We start from the raw sequence: 13,917 nt of genomic DNA on the forward strand, positions 1-13,917 counted from the left end.
CTTCAATGCAGAAGCAAATTTGTCATTTTGAGGAGCAATTTTCTTCCCCCAGGGACCCAAAGCAAGGGTTTTATTCAACAATAAAAATAGCGCAATATAACAGGGGAGTTGAATGGAGGACTGCGGTTATTTAGTACTGGAGTATCCTACTGAAAATTCGAAACTGTTTTTGCTCGGTTAAAGAGTAATTATGTCTACAAAAGAGAAAAATAAGTCCTTTCACTTACGAACGAACCATCCTTGGTTCCCTATTTTGTTGAATTCACATTGTGCGTAAAAGATTCATGAAGTTCATGGCTGTGCATTTCTCAGCCCAGACCAGCTGAGCAACATTCCCGATATTACAAAACTTTTGGAATCCTTCAAACGTGAGGGAACGTTCGTGAGGAAACAACGATGTCCATCATTTGACTTCACCGAACCTGCCACGTTTTTCACCTACGTGATCCAAAATGTTGCCGCTTAGGGACCCGTTGGGCGTACACTGGCAAATCTTTATGACGTAACTTTTTTGATGCTTTTCTTCTACTGTACTTGTAATAAACGAGCCACAAATTTGACGGCAGTTATAATTAACACAGAGTAGCCCTCCGCAGGGCTGACGTTACGTTAGTAAGGTACACTACTGTTAATCTCTCGGAGTGTGCGTTTGGCGGGAAGACGGGTTAAAAGGATTCCACGCCTCGCGTTTGCCGTTTTCGGTCTCAAATGTTCATTTGTACCCGCGCCACTCGGCCGACGCCAACCCAGGGCGCCTTGGCCAACGCGCTCCGCGGGGTCAGTCGGAGCGCAACGCTCAGGCCGCTCTGACTCCGGCGACGGTCGTACGTAAATTCAAAGAAAGGGAGCACGCGCTGCCTCTCGCGACGCGCTCACTCTCGGAGTGGAGTTCGGACGTCGGATTGAATATGCGAACGTACCCCGAGCTTCCGTTTTGCTGACGGAAGTGCGTCGTGTCACCCGCCGCCCGGGCGCAGTTTTGTCGCCATTGAAGAATGCAATTGCGCGATCCCGTATAAGTCGACCATTGTAAGTAGTAACATGTAAGATGGAATTATGAAGATCAGGCATTTTTGTTTTGAAGTCGTCATTTCATTGTTGATTTGGCTTCTGCTCCATCCACCTTGAAAGCTGGAAAGTGACGCATTAGATTTGTTTGGTTTCAGAAAAAGATGGACAAAGGCGAGTACAGCGACCCTCAGAGCTTCGCCACTGACGTCAGGTTAATGTTCTCCAACTGCTACAAGTACAACCCCCCTGACCACGAGGTGGTGGCCATGGCGCGCAAGCTGCAGGTACGAACGCCACCGCATGACACTCTTTTGCAACCGTTTACCTTCGAGGAAAAGAAAAAAAAAAAAAAAAAAAAAAGACTACAATAGAGACAACCCCATATTGGAAACAAATGTTTTACTGCGCCTACACACATTAAACTCCTTTCAACGTATTGAAAGCATTCCCCCCCTTCCTTATTGTTCCTTATTGCCTGTTCTCAACCTTGTTTGTCACTCGCAGTGGAAGTTGACTGTAAAACCGACACAAAACAAAAGACAAGTCAACATTGTATATTTAAACACCAAAAGTAATGCGAAATGGTTCAGACTGGCTAAAGGAAATTAGTAAAGATGTTAAGGTCATTGTAAACCATCAAACAACTGCTACTTTCAAACATACAGAGCAGCAATAAATACAAACACAGTGCACAACGGTACTTACGAGCAAATATTCACTCTGCTCTGTGGGAACAACAATTATTGCGGTAAACATCGCTAGCTAATTAAATTTAACCTACCACTGCTAGTGTGAACCAGTTGTAATCCATAACAGGTGGTTTGGATAGAGGAAAGCTGGAAACAGTCGAACAAGCGGCAAAAAAAAATAAAAATAAAATAAATAAAATGCGGTAAGCATAAGTAAATTCTTAGCCGACTTGCCGGCGGCCTCAACCGACGCCGTCGCTCAGCGGCTAAAGCTAAAGCTAGTTGACAGCCGGCCGACCGAACGTCCTCGTTCACTGACTTCCGCGTCACTTCGTAGGCCGGGCCCGTCTTTAAAGACAAGTACACATTCAACGCCATAGATAAAGTCATGTTCAATATGTGGATGGCGATCTCAAGTGGACAAAAACATTATCTCGGTATTCATTAAGCTTTCAAATGTATATCGATAATAAAATGAATATTTGGTCACGACTTTGCGGATTTTGTCTATTGGGGGGTGGCGCGTAACCCCTGAACGGAATGAGGGATTAGTGCATCGCAAACGGTGAGCTGCGATGTGGCAGCGCAACATTGTATGTAATAATAACCAAAATATGCTAGTTGGCGTTATTATCCTTGTGAAAGTCCCCATCGAAGCGGGCTTGTAGCCGCCGTTGGGCTGACGGCCGCCGTCTGCCGCCAGGACGTGTTCGAGATGCGCTTCGCCAAGATCCCGGACGAAGGCGTGGAGGCGTCGGTTCCGTCCACGACGCCATTGGTTAGTAAAAGCACGGCCTCGTCCGACAGCAGCAACAACTCCTCCTCAGACGAGTCGTCTGACTCGGAGGAGGAGCGCGCCACGCGATTGGCTGAGCTACAGGAGCAGGTTGGTGCTGCCGGCCAGTCCCAGGTCAAGAACATTCTACTTTTCTCCTCCTCGAGCTAGCGCACGTTTGGGTCCGCTTCCCGTTCGGGACGCTAACGAGCTTCTCCCTCCAGCTGAAGGCGGTGCACGAACAGCTGGCCGTCCTGTCGCAGGCGCCCGTCAGCAAGCCCAAGAAGAAGAAGGAGAAGAAGGACAAGGACAAGAAGAAGGACAAAGCCGACAAGGCCGCCGCCAAGGCCAAGCCCGACGACGACAAGAAGCCCAAGGCCGCCGCCCAGCAGCCCAAGACAGCCAATCAGAAGAAAGCGCCGGCGCGCAAGGCCAACAGCACCGTCACCGCCGCCAGGTGAGCTCTTTCGCTAGAATTTCTCGTGATTAGGGAGTCTGGAATAATGAGTCATGAGGAACGCAGTTAGTCGGTCAGTCATCGTTCCCCAATCACTACGCAAGGTTTTCTTAACGGACATTTTAGGAACTATCTCGGTCCGATCCAAACAGACAGCATTTTGACAGACTGTCATTTTTGGCAAATCTTTGTCACGTTGCTATTAGTGGTGTTATTTTATACAGTAAGTGAGGGAGGAGACAGTAAGTCGGACTCGTTTCCGGTGAGGGTTGGACTCCGCCGAGGCTGCCCTTTGTCACCGATTCTGTTCATAACTTTTATGGACAGAATTTCAAGGTGCAGTCGAGGCGTAGCGGGGGTCCGGTTTGGTGGCCTCAGTATTGCATCTCTGCTTTTTGCAGATGATGTGGTTCCGTTGGCTTCATCAAGCCGTGATCGCCAACTCTCACCGGAGCGGTTCGCAGCAGAGTGTGAAGCGGCCGGAATGAAAATCAGCACCTCCAAATCCGAGACCGTGGTCCTCAGTCGGAAAAGGGTGGAGAGCCCTCTCCGGGACGTGTATGAGATCCTGCCCCAAGTGGAGGAGTTCAAGTATCTTGGGGTTTTGTTCACGTGAGGGAAGAACGACAGACGGATCGGTGCGGCGTCTGCAGTGATGCGGACTTTGTATCGGTCCGTTGCGGTGAAGAAGGAAGGAGCTAAGCCGAAAGGCGAAGCTCTCGATTTAGCGGTCGATCTCCGTTCCTACCCTCACCTATGTGAGGTCGTGACCGAAAGAACGAGATCCCGGATACGAGCGGCCGAACTGAGTTTCCTGCGCAGGGTGTCCGGGCTCTCCCTTAGAGAGAGGGCGAGAAGCTCGGTCATCCGGGAGGGGCTCGGAGTAGAGCCGCTGCTCCTCCGCATCGAGGGGAGCCATATGAGGTGGCTCGGGCATCTGATTAGGATCACCCCGGTGAGGTGTTCCGGGCACGTCCCACTGAGAGGAGACCCCGGGGACGACCCAGGACACGCGGGAGAGACTAAGTCTCCCGGCTGGCCTCGGAACGCCTTGGTATTCCCCTGCAAGAGCTGGAGGAAGTGGCTGGGGAGAGGGAAGTCTGGGCGTCCCTGCTCAAGCTACTGCCCCCGCGACCCGACCTCGGATAAGCGGATGAAGAGGAATGGATGGTTTGGTGGCATAACTCTTACATGCAATAACTGCATCAAGCCTGCGACATGCATGCTCTATTGAGTTGAGGTCCGGTGATCGACTTGGCCAGTCTAAGACCTTCCACTCCCCCCCCCCCGATGAAGTCCTTTGTTGTCATGGCAGTGTGTTTTGGGTCATCGTCTTGTTGCACGATGAAGCTTCTCCCGATGAGTTTGGATGCATTTTTCTGTCAATTGCCAGACAAAATAGTTTTGTAGACTTCAGAATTAATTCTGCTGCCCCCATCGTGAGTTCATCAATCAAGACGAGTGAGCCCGTTCCAGAAGCAGCCATGCGAGCCCAAGCCGTGACGTGACCGCCACCATGCTTCACAGATGAGCTTGTGTGTTTTGGATCATAAGCAGATCCTTTCTTTCTCCATACTTTGGCCTTTCCATCACTAGAGGTTGCTGGTGGTTAAGCTTGGTCTCATCAGTCTATAAAACTTTGTTCCAAAACTTTTGTGACTCATCGCTGTACTACTTTGCAAAATCCAATCTGGCCTTCCGATTCGTCTAGTTCTTCTCTCCAAGTTGTCTTTGAACTGTGGATTGTGGTTCCTTCACCCCTGCCCTGTGGAGGTCGGCAAACCATTTTGTCTGGCAATTTACAGAAAAAATGCATCCAAACTCATCGGGAGAAGCTTTTCATCATGCAACGGGACAATGATATAATAAGTCTTGATGTGAAGAAGCTGGTCGCCAGTATCCAATTGGAAATAAAACTTTCCTCATGTTAGCTCTCGAATATTTTGCATCGCTGTATCCGTTTCTCTCGGAGGTCACTACTTCTTCCTACTTCTTCTTATTCGCCCTTCAACTTGTTCTAAAGTCTTTTTGCTTTGCTTCAGTAGACTTGCAACCACAGAGAGAAAAGTCACATTGTCTGAAACGAGTGAAAAAGGCCCAAGTCGTAGTAACCCGCTCCGTCCCCCAGACAAGCCAAGAAGGGCGCCAAAGCGGCGGGGGGCGCCTCGGCCAACGGCGACGACGGCGGCGGCGGGGGCGAGGAGTCGTCCTCTCTCCCCATGTCGTACGACGAGAAACGCCAGCTGAGTCTGGACATCAACCGGCTGCCCGGAGAGAAGCTGGGCCGCGTGGTACACATCATCCAGTCCCGGGAACCTTCCCTGAGGGACTCCAACCCCGACGAGATTGAGATCGACTTCGAGACCCTCAAGCCGTCCACGCTCCGAGAACTCGAGCGCTACGTCAAGTCCTGCCTGCAGAAGAAGCAGAGGAAACTCATGCGTGAGTCGCACGTGCACAAACACGCACATGACACGACACGGCGGTCTGCCTCACTTGTTACCTCCGGTCCTTCCTGCAACGAGCTACTTAGACGAGGTGGCTAGGTAACTTAGACTGGCTACCTTGTAATTACATGACTAGCTGTCTTAGACTAGGTTTTTTGGGGCAAGGTGACTTGTAACTGGGTGTGTTTGGACTGACCGACAAGGTCTCTGAGGCTACGTTCCCACTGCAGGGCGTGATGTCCAATTCCGATCTTTTGCTGTATTCGTTCACATCCAAAAGCAAATGCGACTTCAAGCGTGGACGGAAAGCCTCCGTGACGTGACACGCGTCCGCACGAAGCAGGACGTCGCGCAAACGCGAGGCGCCGAGTTTACGGCCCCTCGCGTAGGTCTGCTCCAGACGCGTTTGTGGCGATTTCTAGGATTTTGTGCAAGCGCGGCCCACATTTTCTTCGATTTATCGTTTGTGAAGCGTCTTCTTTCGGCCACCGACTCTTCTCTGCTCCTTCGTCCGCCGTTGCGTTTGCTCCTTGTCTGTTTTGTCCAACAATTGCGACCTTTGTCGCCTTCGGATGACGTCTAAGTCGGATTGAGCGCAGCGTGAGCGTCCATACTGCACTCGTATCGGATGCGATGCCAAAATCGGAATCAAAAACATGGGACTTGCGCTGCAGTGTGAAGCGTAGCCTCGGACTAGATGTCTCCGATTGTGTCTTGGGCTAGGAGTCTCGCACTAGGCGGCACCAATGTGCGATAGACGCATCGCGACGGTCCCGACCATGAAGGGGAAAAGAACTCGGGTACCCATTCTACCAATCGCAATCATACTTTGTATAGTGCCCGCCAAACATTCTGGCTTCACCGTGTTCATTTGTCACACCCGGCTGCTGTTTGCTGTGAAGCGCAAGTAAACAACCAATGGCTGCTGACCTAAGTGCTAGCATACGGTGATAAGAAAAGCTAGACATCCTCATAAGATGAGCACCGAATTAGATGTTACACTTTCCAGTAAATTCTAAGCCTTTGAACGACACACTGAGCAGCCCGGAGGTGCGGCGGTGCTTCGGAGGATGTCCGGGCAGCGCTCGGGCTAAAGTTCACGTACTTTTAATACGGCTAGTAAGCAGGCAACAGAACTCGCTTGCTAACGCTAGCACTAATGTTTGGATGTCAATTCATGCACAAGCAGAGGTCTCCGCTCAAAAAGAAGGTTGATGATTCGGGACATACGGGGTGCTTTTATTTTAGGCTGCGCAGCGTGACAGGCTTTACGGTATTGCCGAAATGTACCGACCAATCGCGTGCGACTTCAGCCAATCAAATGGGCATCTCGGCCGGTAATCACCGACTGCGCGAGAAACCGAGCAGGGAAGAGAGCGAGAGAGACGGCGTGGGAGTTGAGTTCCAGACGGACAAAGATCAGAACACGACCGATGGAGCAAGAAAACATCTGGAGCCGATGGAACGGCCAGAGTCATTCGTGTTTGCGCTTCTCCGTGGGAAGTCGCGTATGTCAAACGCCATTGTGAAGCAAAACGCAGAACGTAACCTCTAAAACGAGGTTCCTCGAAGACTGTAAATTGTCCCGTAGGTGTGAACGGGAGCGCCAATGGTTGTTTGTTTCCGTGTGCCGTGCGATTGGCCGGCGACCGGTCCGGGGCGTGGGGGCGACCCGTCAGGAGGATAAGCGGTACGGAATATAGATAACCTCTGAAACGGTTTGTTCAATTAAAATATGTCAAATTGTTTGAAACGGCAAAGAGGAAAGTCCCACTTTTGTATTTATCTGAAGACCTAACTTGCGGCACGGTGGCCGACCGGTTAGAGCGTCAGCCTCGCAGTTCTGAGGACCCGGGTTCAATCCCCGGCCCCGACTGTGTGGAGTTTGCATGTTCTCCCCGTGCCTGCGTGGTTTCCTCCCGCATCCCAAAAACATGCATCAATTGGAGACTCTAAATTGCCCGTAGGCGTGCATGTGAGTGCGAATGGTTGTCCGTTTGTATGTGCCCTGCGATTGGCTGGCGACCGGTTCAGGGCGTACCCCGCCTCCTGCCCGCTGACAGCCGGGATAGGCTCCGGCACGCCCGCGAAACCTCGTGAGGAGAAGCGGCTAAGAAAATGGACGGCTGGATGAAGACCTAACTTTCTCTCTTCATTTACGTGCTGTTATTCGGAAATGCGGCCGTACTTTTATTTTGTACAAATTCCACAGTTGTTGCCAAAAGGTTTTTGAATTTGACTGATGTATTTATGACGACGAGCAGGTGTCGATGCGACACGACTACTTAAATGTATATCGCACCAGATGACCTCCCGGATCTTTGCTTCAAGAAATGTTCGCGATCTGGACCTTTTACAAATTGTACTTAAATACCCCAGTGCCGGTTTTGGCATCTCGGGGCCAAATCGTGGGTTTTGGATTTTGTCTTTTGGCGTTCCAAATGGGCCCAGCGAGGGGACGGAAATCTTTGTAGTCCGATCCGGGCGCGAGGTTCACGCCGCGCTTTGTGCACTCAAATCCAGTCGCTATACAAGATGTGCAAGCCAAAATTGCAGATTGATTGACAACAAATGAATAGTGCTATACAGACGACAGTATAAAAAATGAATAACTTCATGACTGGCTGGACATTTAGCTGCTCAATAATACAGTGCATTTAAATAGAGGTAGACTTGGCACAATAGCTTCTTTATTTCTACTGAACTGAACTATTAAACTGTCAAAGAATTACAAAGGGGAAAAAGACTAATATTTTCTGGATTTCAAATGGCGCGAGTATTTTATCCTGTCTTTTTTCACATCACAAGGTTACAGTAAATCACAATATCCAATATTGTGCAGCCCGAGTGGGGAGGGGCCTGGGCCTGGGCCTGGGCCTGCGCCTGGGCCTGGGTTACTAGGTGTCTTGGTCTCGGTGATGTGACTTAATGTTTTTGTTTTTTTCTTTCCAGAGAAGCAAGCCGGAGGCGGGGCCTCAGGCGGCGGGGCGAGTCGTTTGAGCGGCAGCTCGTCTTCCTCGTCCGACGACAGCTCCTCGACGGGAACGTCCTCGTCCTCGGACACAGACTGAACACACACACACACACACACACGTATATAAATATATAAATATATACACAAGTACACACACACACTGATGTATGTAAATAAGCTGACCTGTTTTTTTTAGCATCTAGTCTTTGTTTTTTTTTTTTTTTTTTAATTTTGTTTTTTGTTTGTGGAGGAAATCAAAAACTGGGACGGATGACGCGTTTGACTTTTGCATCACGGCGGCCCGTCAGAAGATCAAAAAAAGAATCGGAAATATTTCACGTCTTATCGACTTGCCTGACGGAAGGTGCGTTCAGGGATAGCGGGACATCAGAGTGTTTCTTTGAGAAACGGACTCTCGAACGCTTTCAGCCAATAAAAACCCTTTCTGACGTCGCCGGCCGGCCGAGCCCCGCCCCTTCCTTCAACCAACACTACTTCGCTCACTTCCTTCATGGACTCTGTACCACTTCCTGTCGGGAGCCCCGCCCCCTCCAAACGCTCTGGTTTGAGGGGAGGGGAGGGGGGGTGGGGGGGAAATGTTTTTAGCCTTTTAAATTTTTGCATTCTTAATCCATCATTGTTTGGTCAGAACAACCCTAACCCTCACCCACCGCGATGACATCGAGGACGACGTTTTCCGGGCGGTCGGGCCCGTACGGAATTATATCTGTGCTGTCGGATTTGCAATTGCAATTACTGACACTGATTCTTCTTCTTTTTTTTTTTTTTTTATGACCATCAATATATTCACTGCACTTTGCAGCTTCAGAAATTGAACATTCAGCTGCAAGTTGGGCATCAAACCGCCACTCGGGTCGCCCAGGGCCAAAGCCGTCGTCTGACCGCAAAACGCGATCGGCTGAGGTCGGATGACGGCTTCGACCCGGCGAGTCACCAGGACGAGACGATTTGATGCTGAATTTTAGAAGCTGAAAAGTACATTTGAATAGTAATCAGATTCCGAATCGGATGGCACAGATGGACTTCCATACGTGATGGGCGGCCGGGCGGGGGCGAGTTTGTTTTTAGTTGCTCTACTAGTTGATTTTGTATTTTACTAAGAAAAAGGAAAAGAGTGATTTGATGTGTATGCATGCACTCCGTCGGGCTGTACGTTGAGCACTGTATAGTAGCTTCCTGTATAGTAGCTTCTTGTCAAGTAGCTTCCTGTGTAGTCTCCGTGCTACACGCGTGTGCTACGCGCCAACACACGAGAAGAAGCCAGAAGAAGAAAAGTCATTTGGTGTAATTACTGATATGGGATCCTTATTTTCTGACTTCCTTTCTTTTCATAAATAAACACATGAAGTGACCTTTGCCTGGCCGTCTCCCCCCTCATTCGCCTGCTGATAACATAGCTAGTGCCTGTGCATTCAAGCAATATCGGTATGTTTCACGATAGGCAATCCTTTCCCTAACATGTTCGACAGAAAAGTGGAAGCAAACCACGCGCTGTGTGGGCGGCCTCGGGGCTCCATTTATTTCTCTTTTTGCCGGGCGTATGGAAGAGGGAGAAGCCGGGACGAGACTTGAGAGCTACCCTCAGCCTCTCGACCTATCACGGCCCAACTAAGCAAATTTGGTTACATCATCTTTTGCAACCTAGAAATAACCTGTTGTGTAACGTGCACAGTAAAAAAAAAACATTGTGCGACAGCGCCACAAGAAATTGTTGACAAGAAGGTCACGTCACGAGTTGGGCAGGATTTTGGACATTCAAATACAAAGCCAGAGTCAGCCTTTTGTTGGGCTCGTGATCCATTTTTCAGCCATACCGCACCACCCTAATAATAGCTTAGATTTCCGGAGTGCCTTTCGAGGAACCCAAGGACACCCGACATGTTCAAATGTTCCGTATTTAGTACTTCACGGTTGACCTTATGACCTACGGGTGCCCCAACTCATTTTGTTTTGTGTGATTTATTATTGGTTTTGCCTTGTGTCGAGAGCCACAATTTTGAAGTCTTGGTGCCACGCTGCCACGTCTTTGAAATGTCAATTAAAGCGTGGCAAAGGAGGCGTCGGAATGCCCGGCGTGTGCGCAAGGAGACACACAGTCGTTTATTGACTGAAACGGTCAAAACGTGCAAATATAAAATGACAACACTGCCAAGGAACCGCTGTAGGCTGCAACTCAACGCCCGGATGATCACGCACACTGGGAATGTGTAGCGAGTACTACGGTATATACACGATGTACTATATAGTACCCTCGAGTATGTTTTGGGGCGGGACCCTAATTTTGGAAAACACCCTTCAGAAATTCAATGCGACTTTTCCGACCTTGAAAAAGACCGAAAAATAGGCCTCGGCTCGCCTCGCCACTAATAAAAGCATTTTTTTTATTAGGAATAACATTAATTCATACCTCCGTCCATTCTCCTAACTTGGGATGTGGGAGGAAAGCCACGCCGGTACGAGCGGGGAGAACACGCAAACTCCACACAGGCGAGGCCGGATTTGAACCCGCAACCTCACAACTGTGAGGCAGATGCGCTAACTTGCCACATTATCGTCTATTCGAGCAACACTTTATCAGAGTCTGGTGCATTGTCAGAAAAGCACAGACCTTTTGTTACAGTGGGAATACAATATGAGAATTTCATCTGAGGGGAAAGGAATATTACAAACATTTTGCCTCGTCTCGAGCTCTGTTACTGAACAAATAAGTTGTTTATAAGGTCACCTTTCGATTGAATAGACAACACCGTTGGAAATGTAGTCTATACAGCATAACTACACAAAAAAAGAAAGGAAGACAAACTTTTTTTTGTAAGTTACTCTCACCTGCACCGTGGCAGACGTTTTAATGTCCATCTACTGAAACGCAGCCATTTGCCAACATTGTTTCGTGAGGCGGCGGCATGGTTGGCGACTCGCAGTTCGTATCAGATACGGTGGGCAAAAAGTCTTTGCTATTCAATTAGCTTGCTAGCTGCTAGCTAGGCCGTCTGCAGCATTCCGAGCCCCGACCAGTCAGTCGACGCGTTCAAGTGCCATTTCGATTGCGCCAATCAAGCGTTGCCCCCTCATTGGCGTCAACACACCTGGCAATAATGTGTGCGGAGCCCTTCCGACCCTCGATTGGAAGACTTGACGTGGCGGCCACGTTGGGCAAGTCGATGTTCCTTCAAAGGCAACGCACGGACATCGCAATGAATGGCTGCACGCGTACACAACACTGCGTGCACTTTTATTTGATACATTCCATTACAGATACACATCCAGATATCCTAATAAACATATAATTGCATGACACTTACTCGCACCGACTCAACAAACGCACACCAGATCAACGTAGGGTGCGTTGGGAAGTTCACTCCGGGCGCGCTCACCGCAACCCGGAACCTTCGGTAACTCAGAGCGTTGGTAGTGTGTGTGCCACTCGATAGAAGTACAACTGACACATTCAATATGGCGGGCGTACTGACGCATCTCTAGCAATGGCCACCACGCTCCGCAGTAAAGTTGTAGAAAGTGGAGCACGCTCTGTCTCTGGGTGCCGGGGTGGGAACATCGGACCCCAAACACTAGGCTGCAGCTAGGATTGGTCGACGGCTGCGTGACGTCACGACGGGCGGCAGTTTTGGCCAGAAAACAAGCGGACGAGAACTTCTGCGGTCTCTTCAACGCGCTCGCTGGTCTGAGCCCAGCGCTGAACCTTCGCCGAGCTTATTGTTTGACTTTGTATTTTCGAATAAATCGTGAAGCTTTTCATCCGGCCTAATCATTGAAGTTCTACCTCGACCGGAATAAAAGAACCGGGAAAGAGAGGTTTGTACGACCGGCAGTTGCAACTTGCTCCTTTCTCAACGTTGACGTTTTTCGTCAATGGCAACGCGTGTGTGATCACATCCTAACATAAGAAAAAGAAAACTCAGGCAAGGCAAGTTTTCAGGCCGGTTGCGTTGCGGTGCGCTACATGAGCGCGCACACCCGGGAGCGTCCCTGGTGCTCCTCCAGGCAGCTCTTGTCGCGGACCACGACGGCGCTGTTCCCGTAGCTGCTGTACCAGGCCGACTGGCTGCGGCTGAGGTAGGAGGACGGACGCGGCGGAGCGGTGGCCGCCCGCTGCCGCTGCTGCTGCCACACCAGCAACGACGTGTCCAGGAAGCGCAGGCGGGCGAACGACTCGGACAGCGCCTTGGAAGCCAGCGGGGCGGGGGCGGGGGCGGCACCACTTGGGGACGACATGGCGACATGGCGAAAAGTAGAAGCTTCCGGAATGTTCAGCATCCGCTCACCTCCGCGAGGGGCCTCTGCAGCGTCACTTACCATAGCGACACGGCCAACTGGAGTGCGTTTGTTCAAAGAAAAAGCGCATTTTTTTTAAAACATCACAAAGTCCATTAATGGAGTCCCAAAAAAAGAAGAAAACAAAATAGTCCACTGGAGTCCAAATCCACATACGGGCTCGCTGTTAGCCGCCCAACTAACGGCTTGTGCTAACGGCTAACCATCGACGACATGCTCGTTAGCTGCATCGGTGGTGGAATTCAACACCCACGGCCTGTAGCACATGCGCGCGCGGTTCAAAGTGAGCGAATTATGCGATCAATGCCACGCTTTAGCATCTTTGCTTGTCGTATTAGCGTTAATCGGCTAGTGCGCGCCCGCTTTGTGGTCCGGGTAGGAACAAACGAAGGCTAGCTCAAGGGTTCCGCCGCCTCACGGCAACAACGTTTCTCGTCTTTATATTCTTAATTCATCCTTTCAATGGATTTAACATCTGAAATTATGAGTCGGTTATTCAAGGTATCGCAAACGTATTCATCAATGGATTTTCAACTTTTTTGGGGTACTGTTACAGCTCGTAAATTGCCTATTCACAGAAATGATCAAATGAAACGTGTCGACCTTTTGGTCCTTGTCGGTTGAGTCAAGTTATCGACTAGTTACTGCATGTATATGAACGGAAATTGAATTGCTGCGATACGGAGCAAATCCGAATCGCCTCCTTTCGAACAGGAACACAAATTCCCTCTTTTGAAAAATAAAGTCAGCATTCACACAAATGTTCTTATTTTTTCTATCATTCTTGTTCTGGTTTGTTTTTTGACAGGCATATTCTTCCACATTTTCCATGCCATTCACACCATTCTGACTTGGACATATTCCCAAAAGTTACGCCACGGGCGCATGCTTTGTCCTCTTTCCAAAATGACCCCAATTCCAATTGAACAGCCCCAAATCGCCCGTTCCTTCCCAATGAGACGTTCTTCAAGACACATTCCACATTTTCCCACATCGTTCCCTCCCGCTTCCACATTTCTTGAGCGATTCAAATCAATATTTTCCCTCGTCACCCAACATTTTCCACACGAAAATAGCCACATAATGATCTCTTCTGCGGCACATCCGCCTCACAGTCGTGAGGTTGCGGGTTCAAATCCGGCCCGGCCTGCGTGCTTGGCTTTTCTCCTCGCACGTTCCAAAAACATGCGCGCTCGGTTCATTGAATTGCCCGTAGGTGCCAATGATTGTTTGCCTATCTGTGCCCCGTG

At 49.7% G+C, this 13,917-nt stretch overlaps 2 protein-coding genes across 6 annotated transcripts in view; one reads left to right on the forward strand and one right to left on the reverse strand.

The window, feature by feature from the left end:
• Positions 1–9,725, forward strand: part of LOC133399609 (bromodomain-containing protein 3-like) — a 28,918-nt gene extending 19,193 nt beyond the window's left edge. For 2 of the 4 annotated variants that reach the window (XM_061671226.1, XM_061671225.1), the window contains 5 exons: positions 1,167–1,295; positions 2,404–2,610; positions 2,700–2,932; positions 5,061–5,374; positions 8,332–9,725. In XM_061671226.1, coding sequence (XP_061527210.1) covers positions 1,167–1,295; positions 2,404–2,610; positions 2,700–2,932; positions 5,061–5,374; positions 8,332–8,450 — 1,002 coding nt within the window. In that variant the 3' untranslated portion in view covers positions 8,451–9,725. The other 2 variants (XM_061671227.1, XM_061671228.1) reach the window with 2 other exon arrangements.
• LOC133399611 (putative uncharacterized protein BRD3OS) lies at positions 5,428–13,326 on the reverse strand. Of its 2 annotated transcripts, XM_061671231.1 has the most exons (3): positions 11,677–13,326; positions 11,461–11,541; positions 5,428–8,446 (listed from the first exon to the last, which is right to left on the reverse strand). In XM_061671231.1, exon 1 carries the CDS (start codon positions 12,689–12,691, stop codon positions 12,332–12,334), a length of 360 nt encoding a protein of 119 aa, XP_061527215.1. In that variant the 5' UTR covers positions 12,692–13,326; the 3' UTR covers positions 5,428–8,446; positions 11,461–11,541; positions 11,677–12,331. The 2 variants fall into 2 exon arrangements, with proteins under 2 accessions (XP_061527215.1, XP_061527213.1); XM_061671229.1 differs by lacking the exon at positions 11,461–11,541.
• Positions 13,327–13,917: the final 591 nt, after the last annotated feature.

The sequence above is a fragment of the Phycodurus eques genome, chromosome 3, assembly GCF_024500275.1.
Source record: "Phycodurus eques isolate BA_2022a chromosome 3, UOR_Pequ_1.1, whole genome shotgun sequence".
NCBI classification, from domain to species: domain Eukaryota; kingdom Metazoa; phylum Chordata; class Actinopteri; order Syngnathiformes; family Syngnathidae; genus Phycodurus; species Phycodurus eques.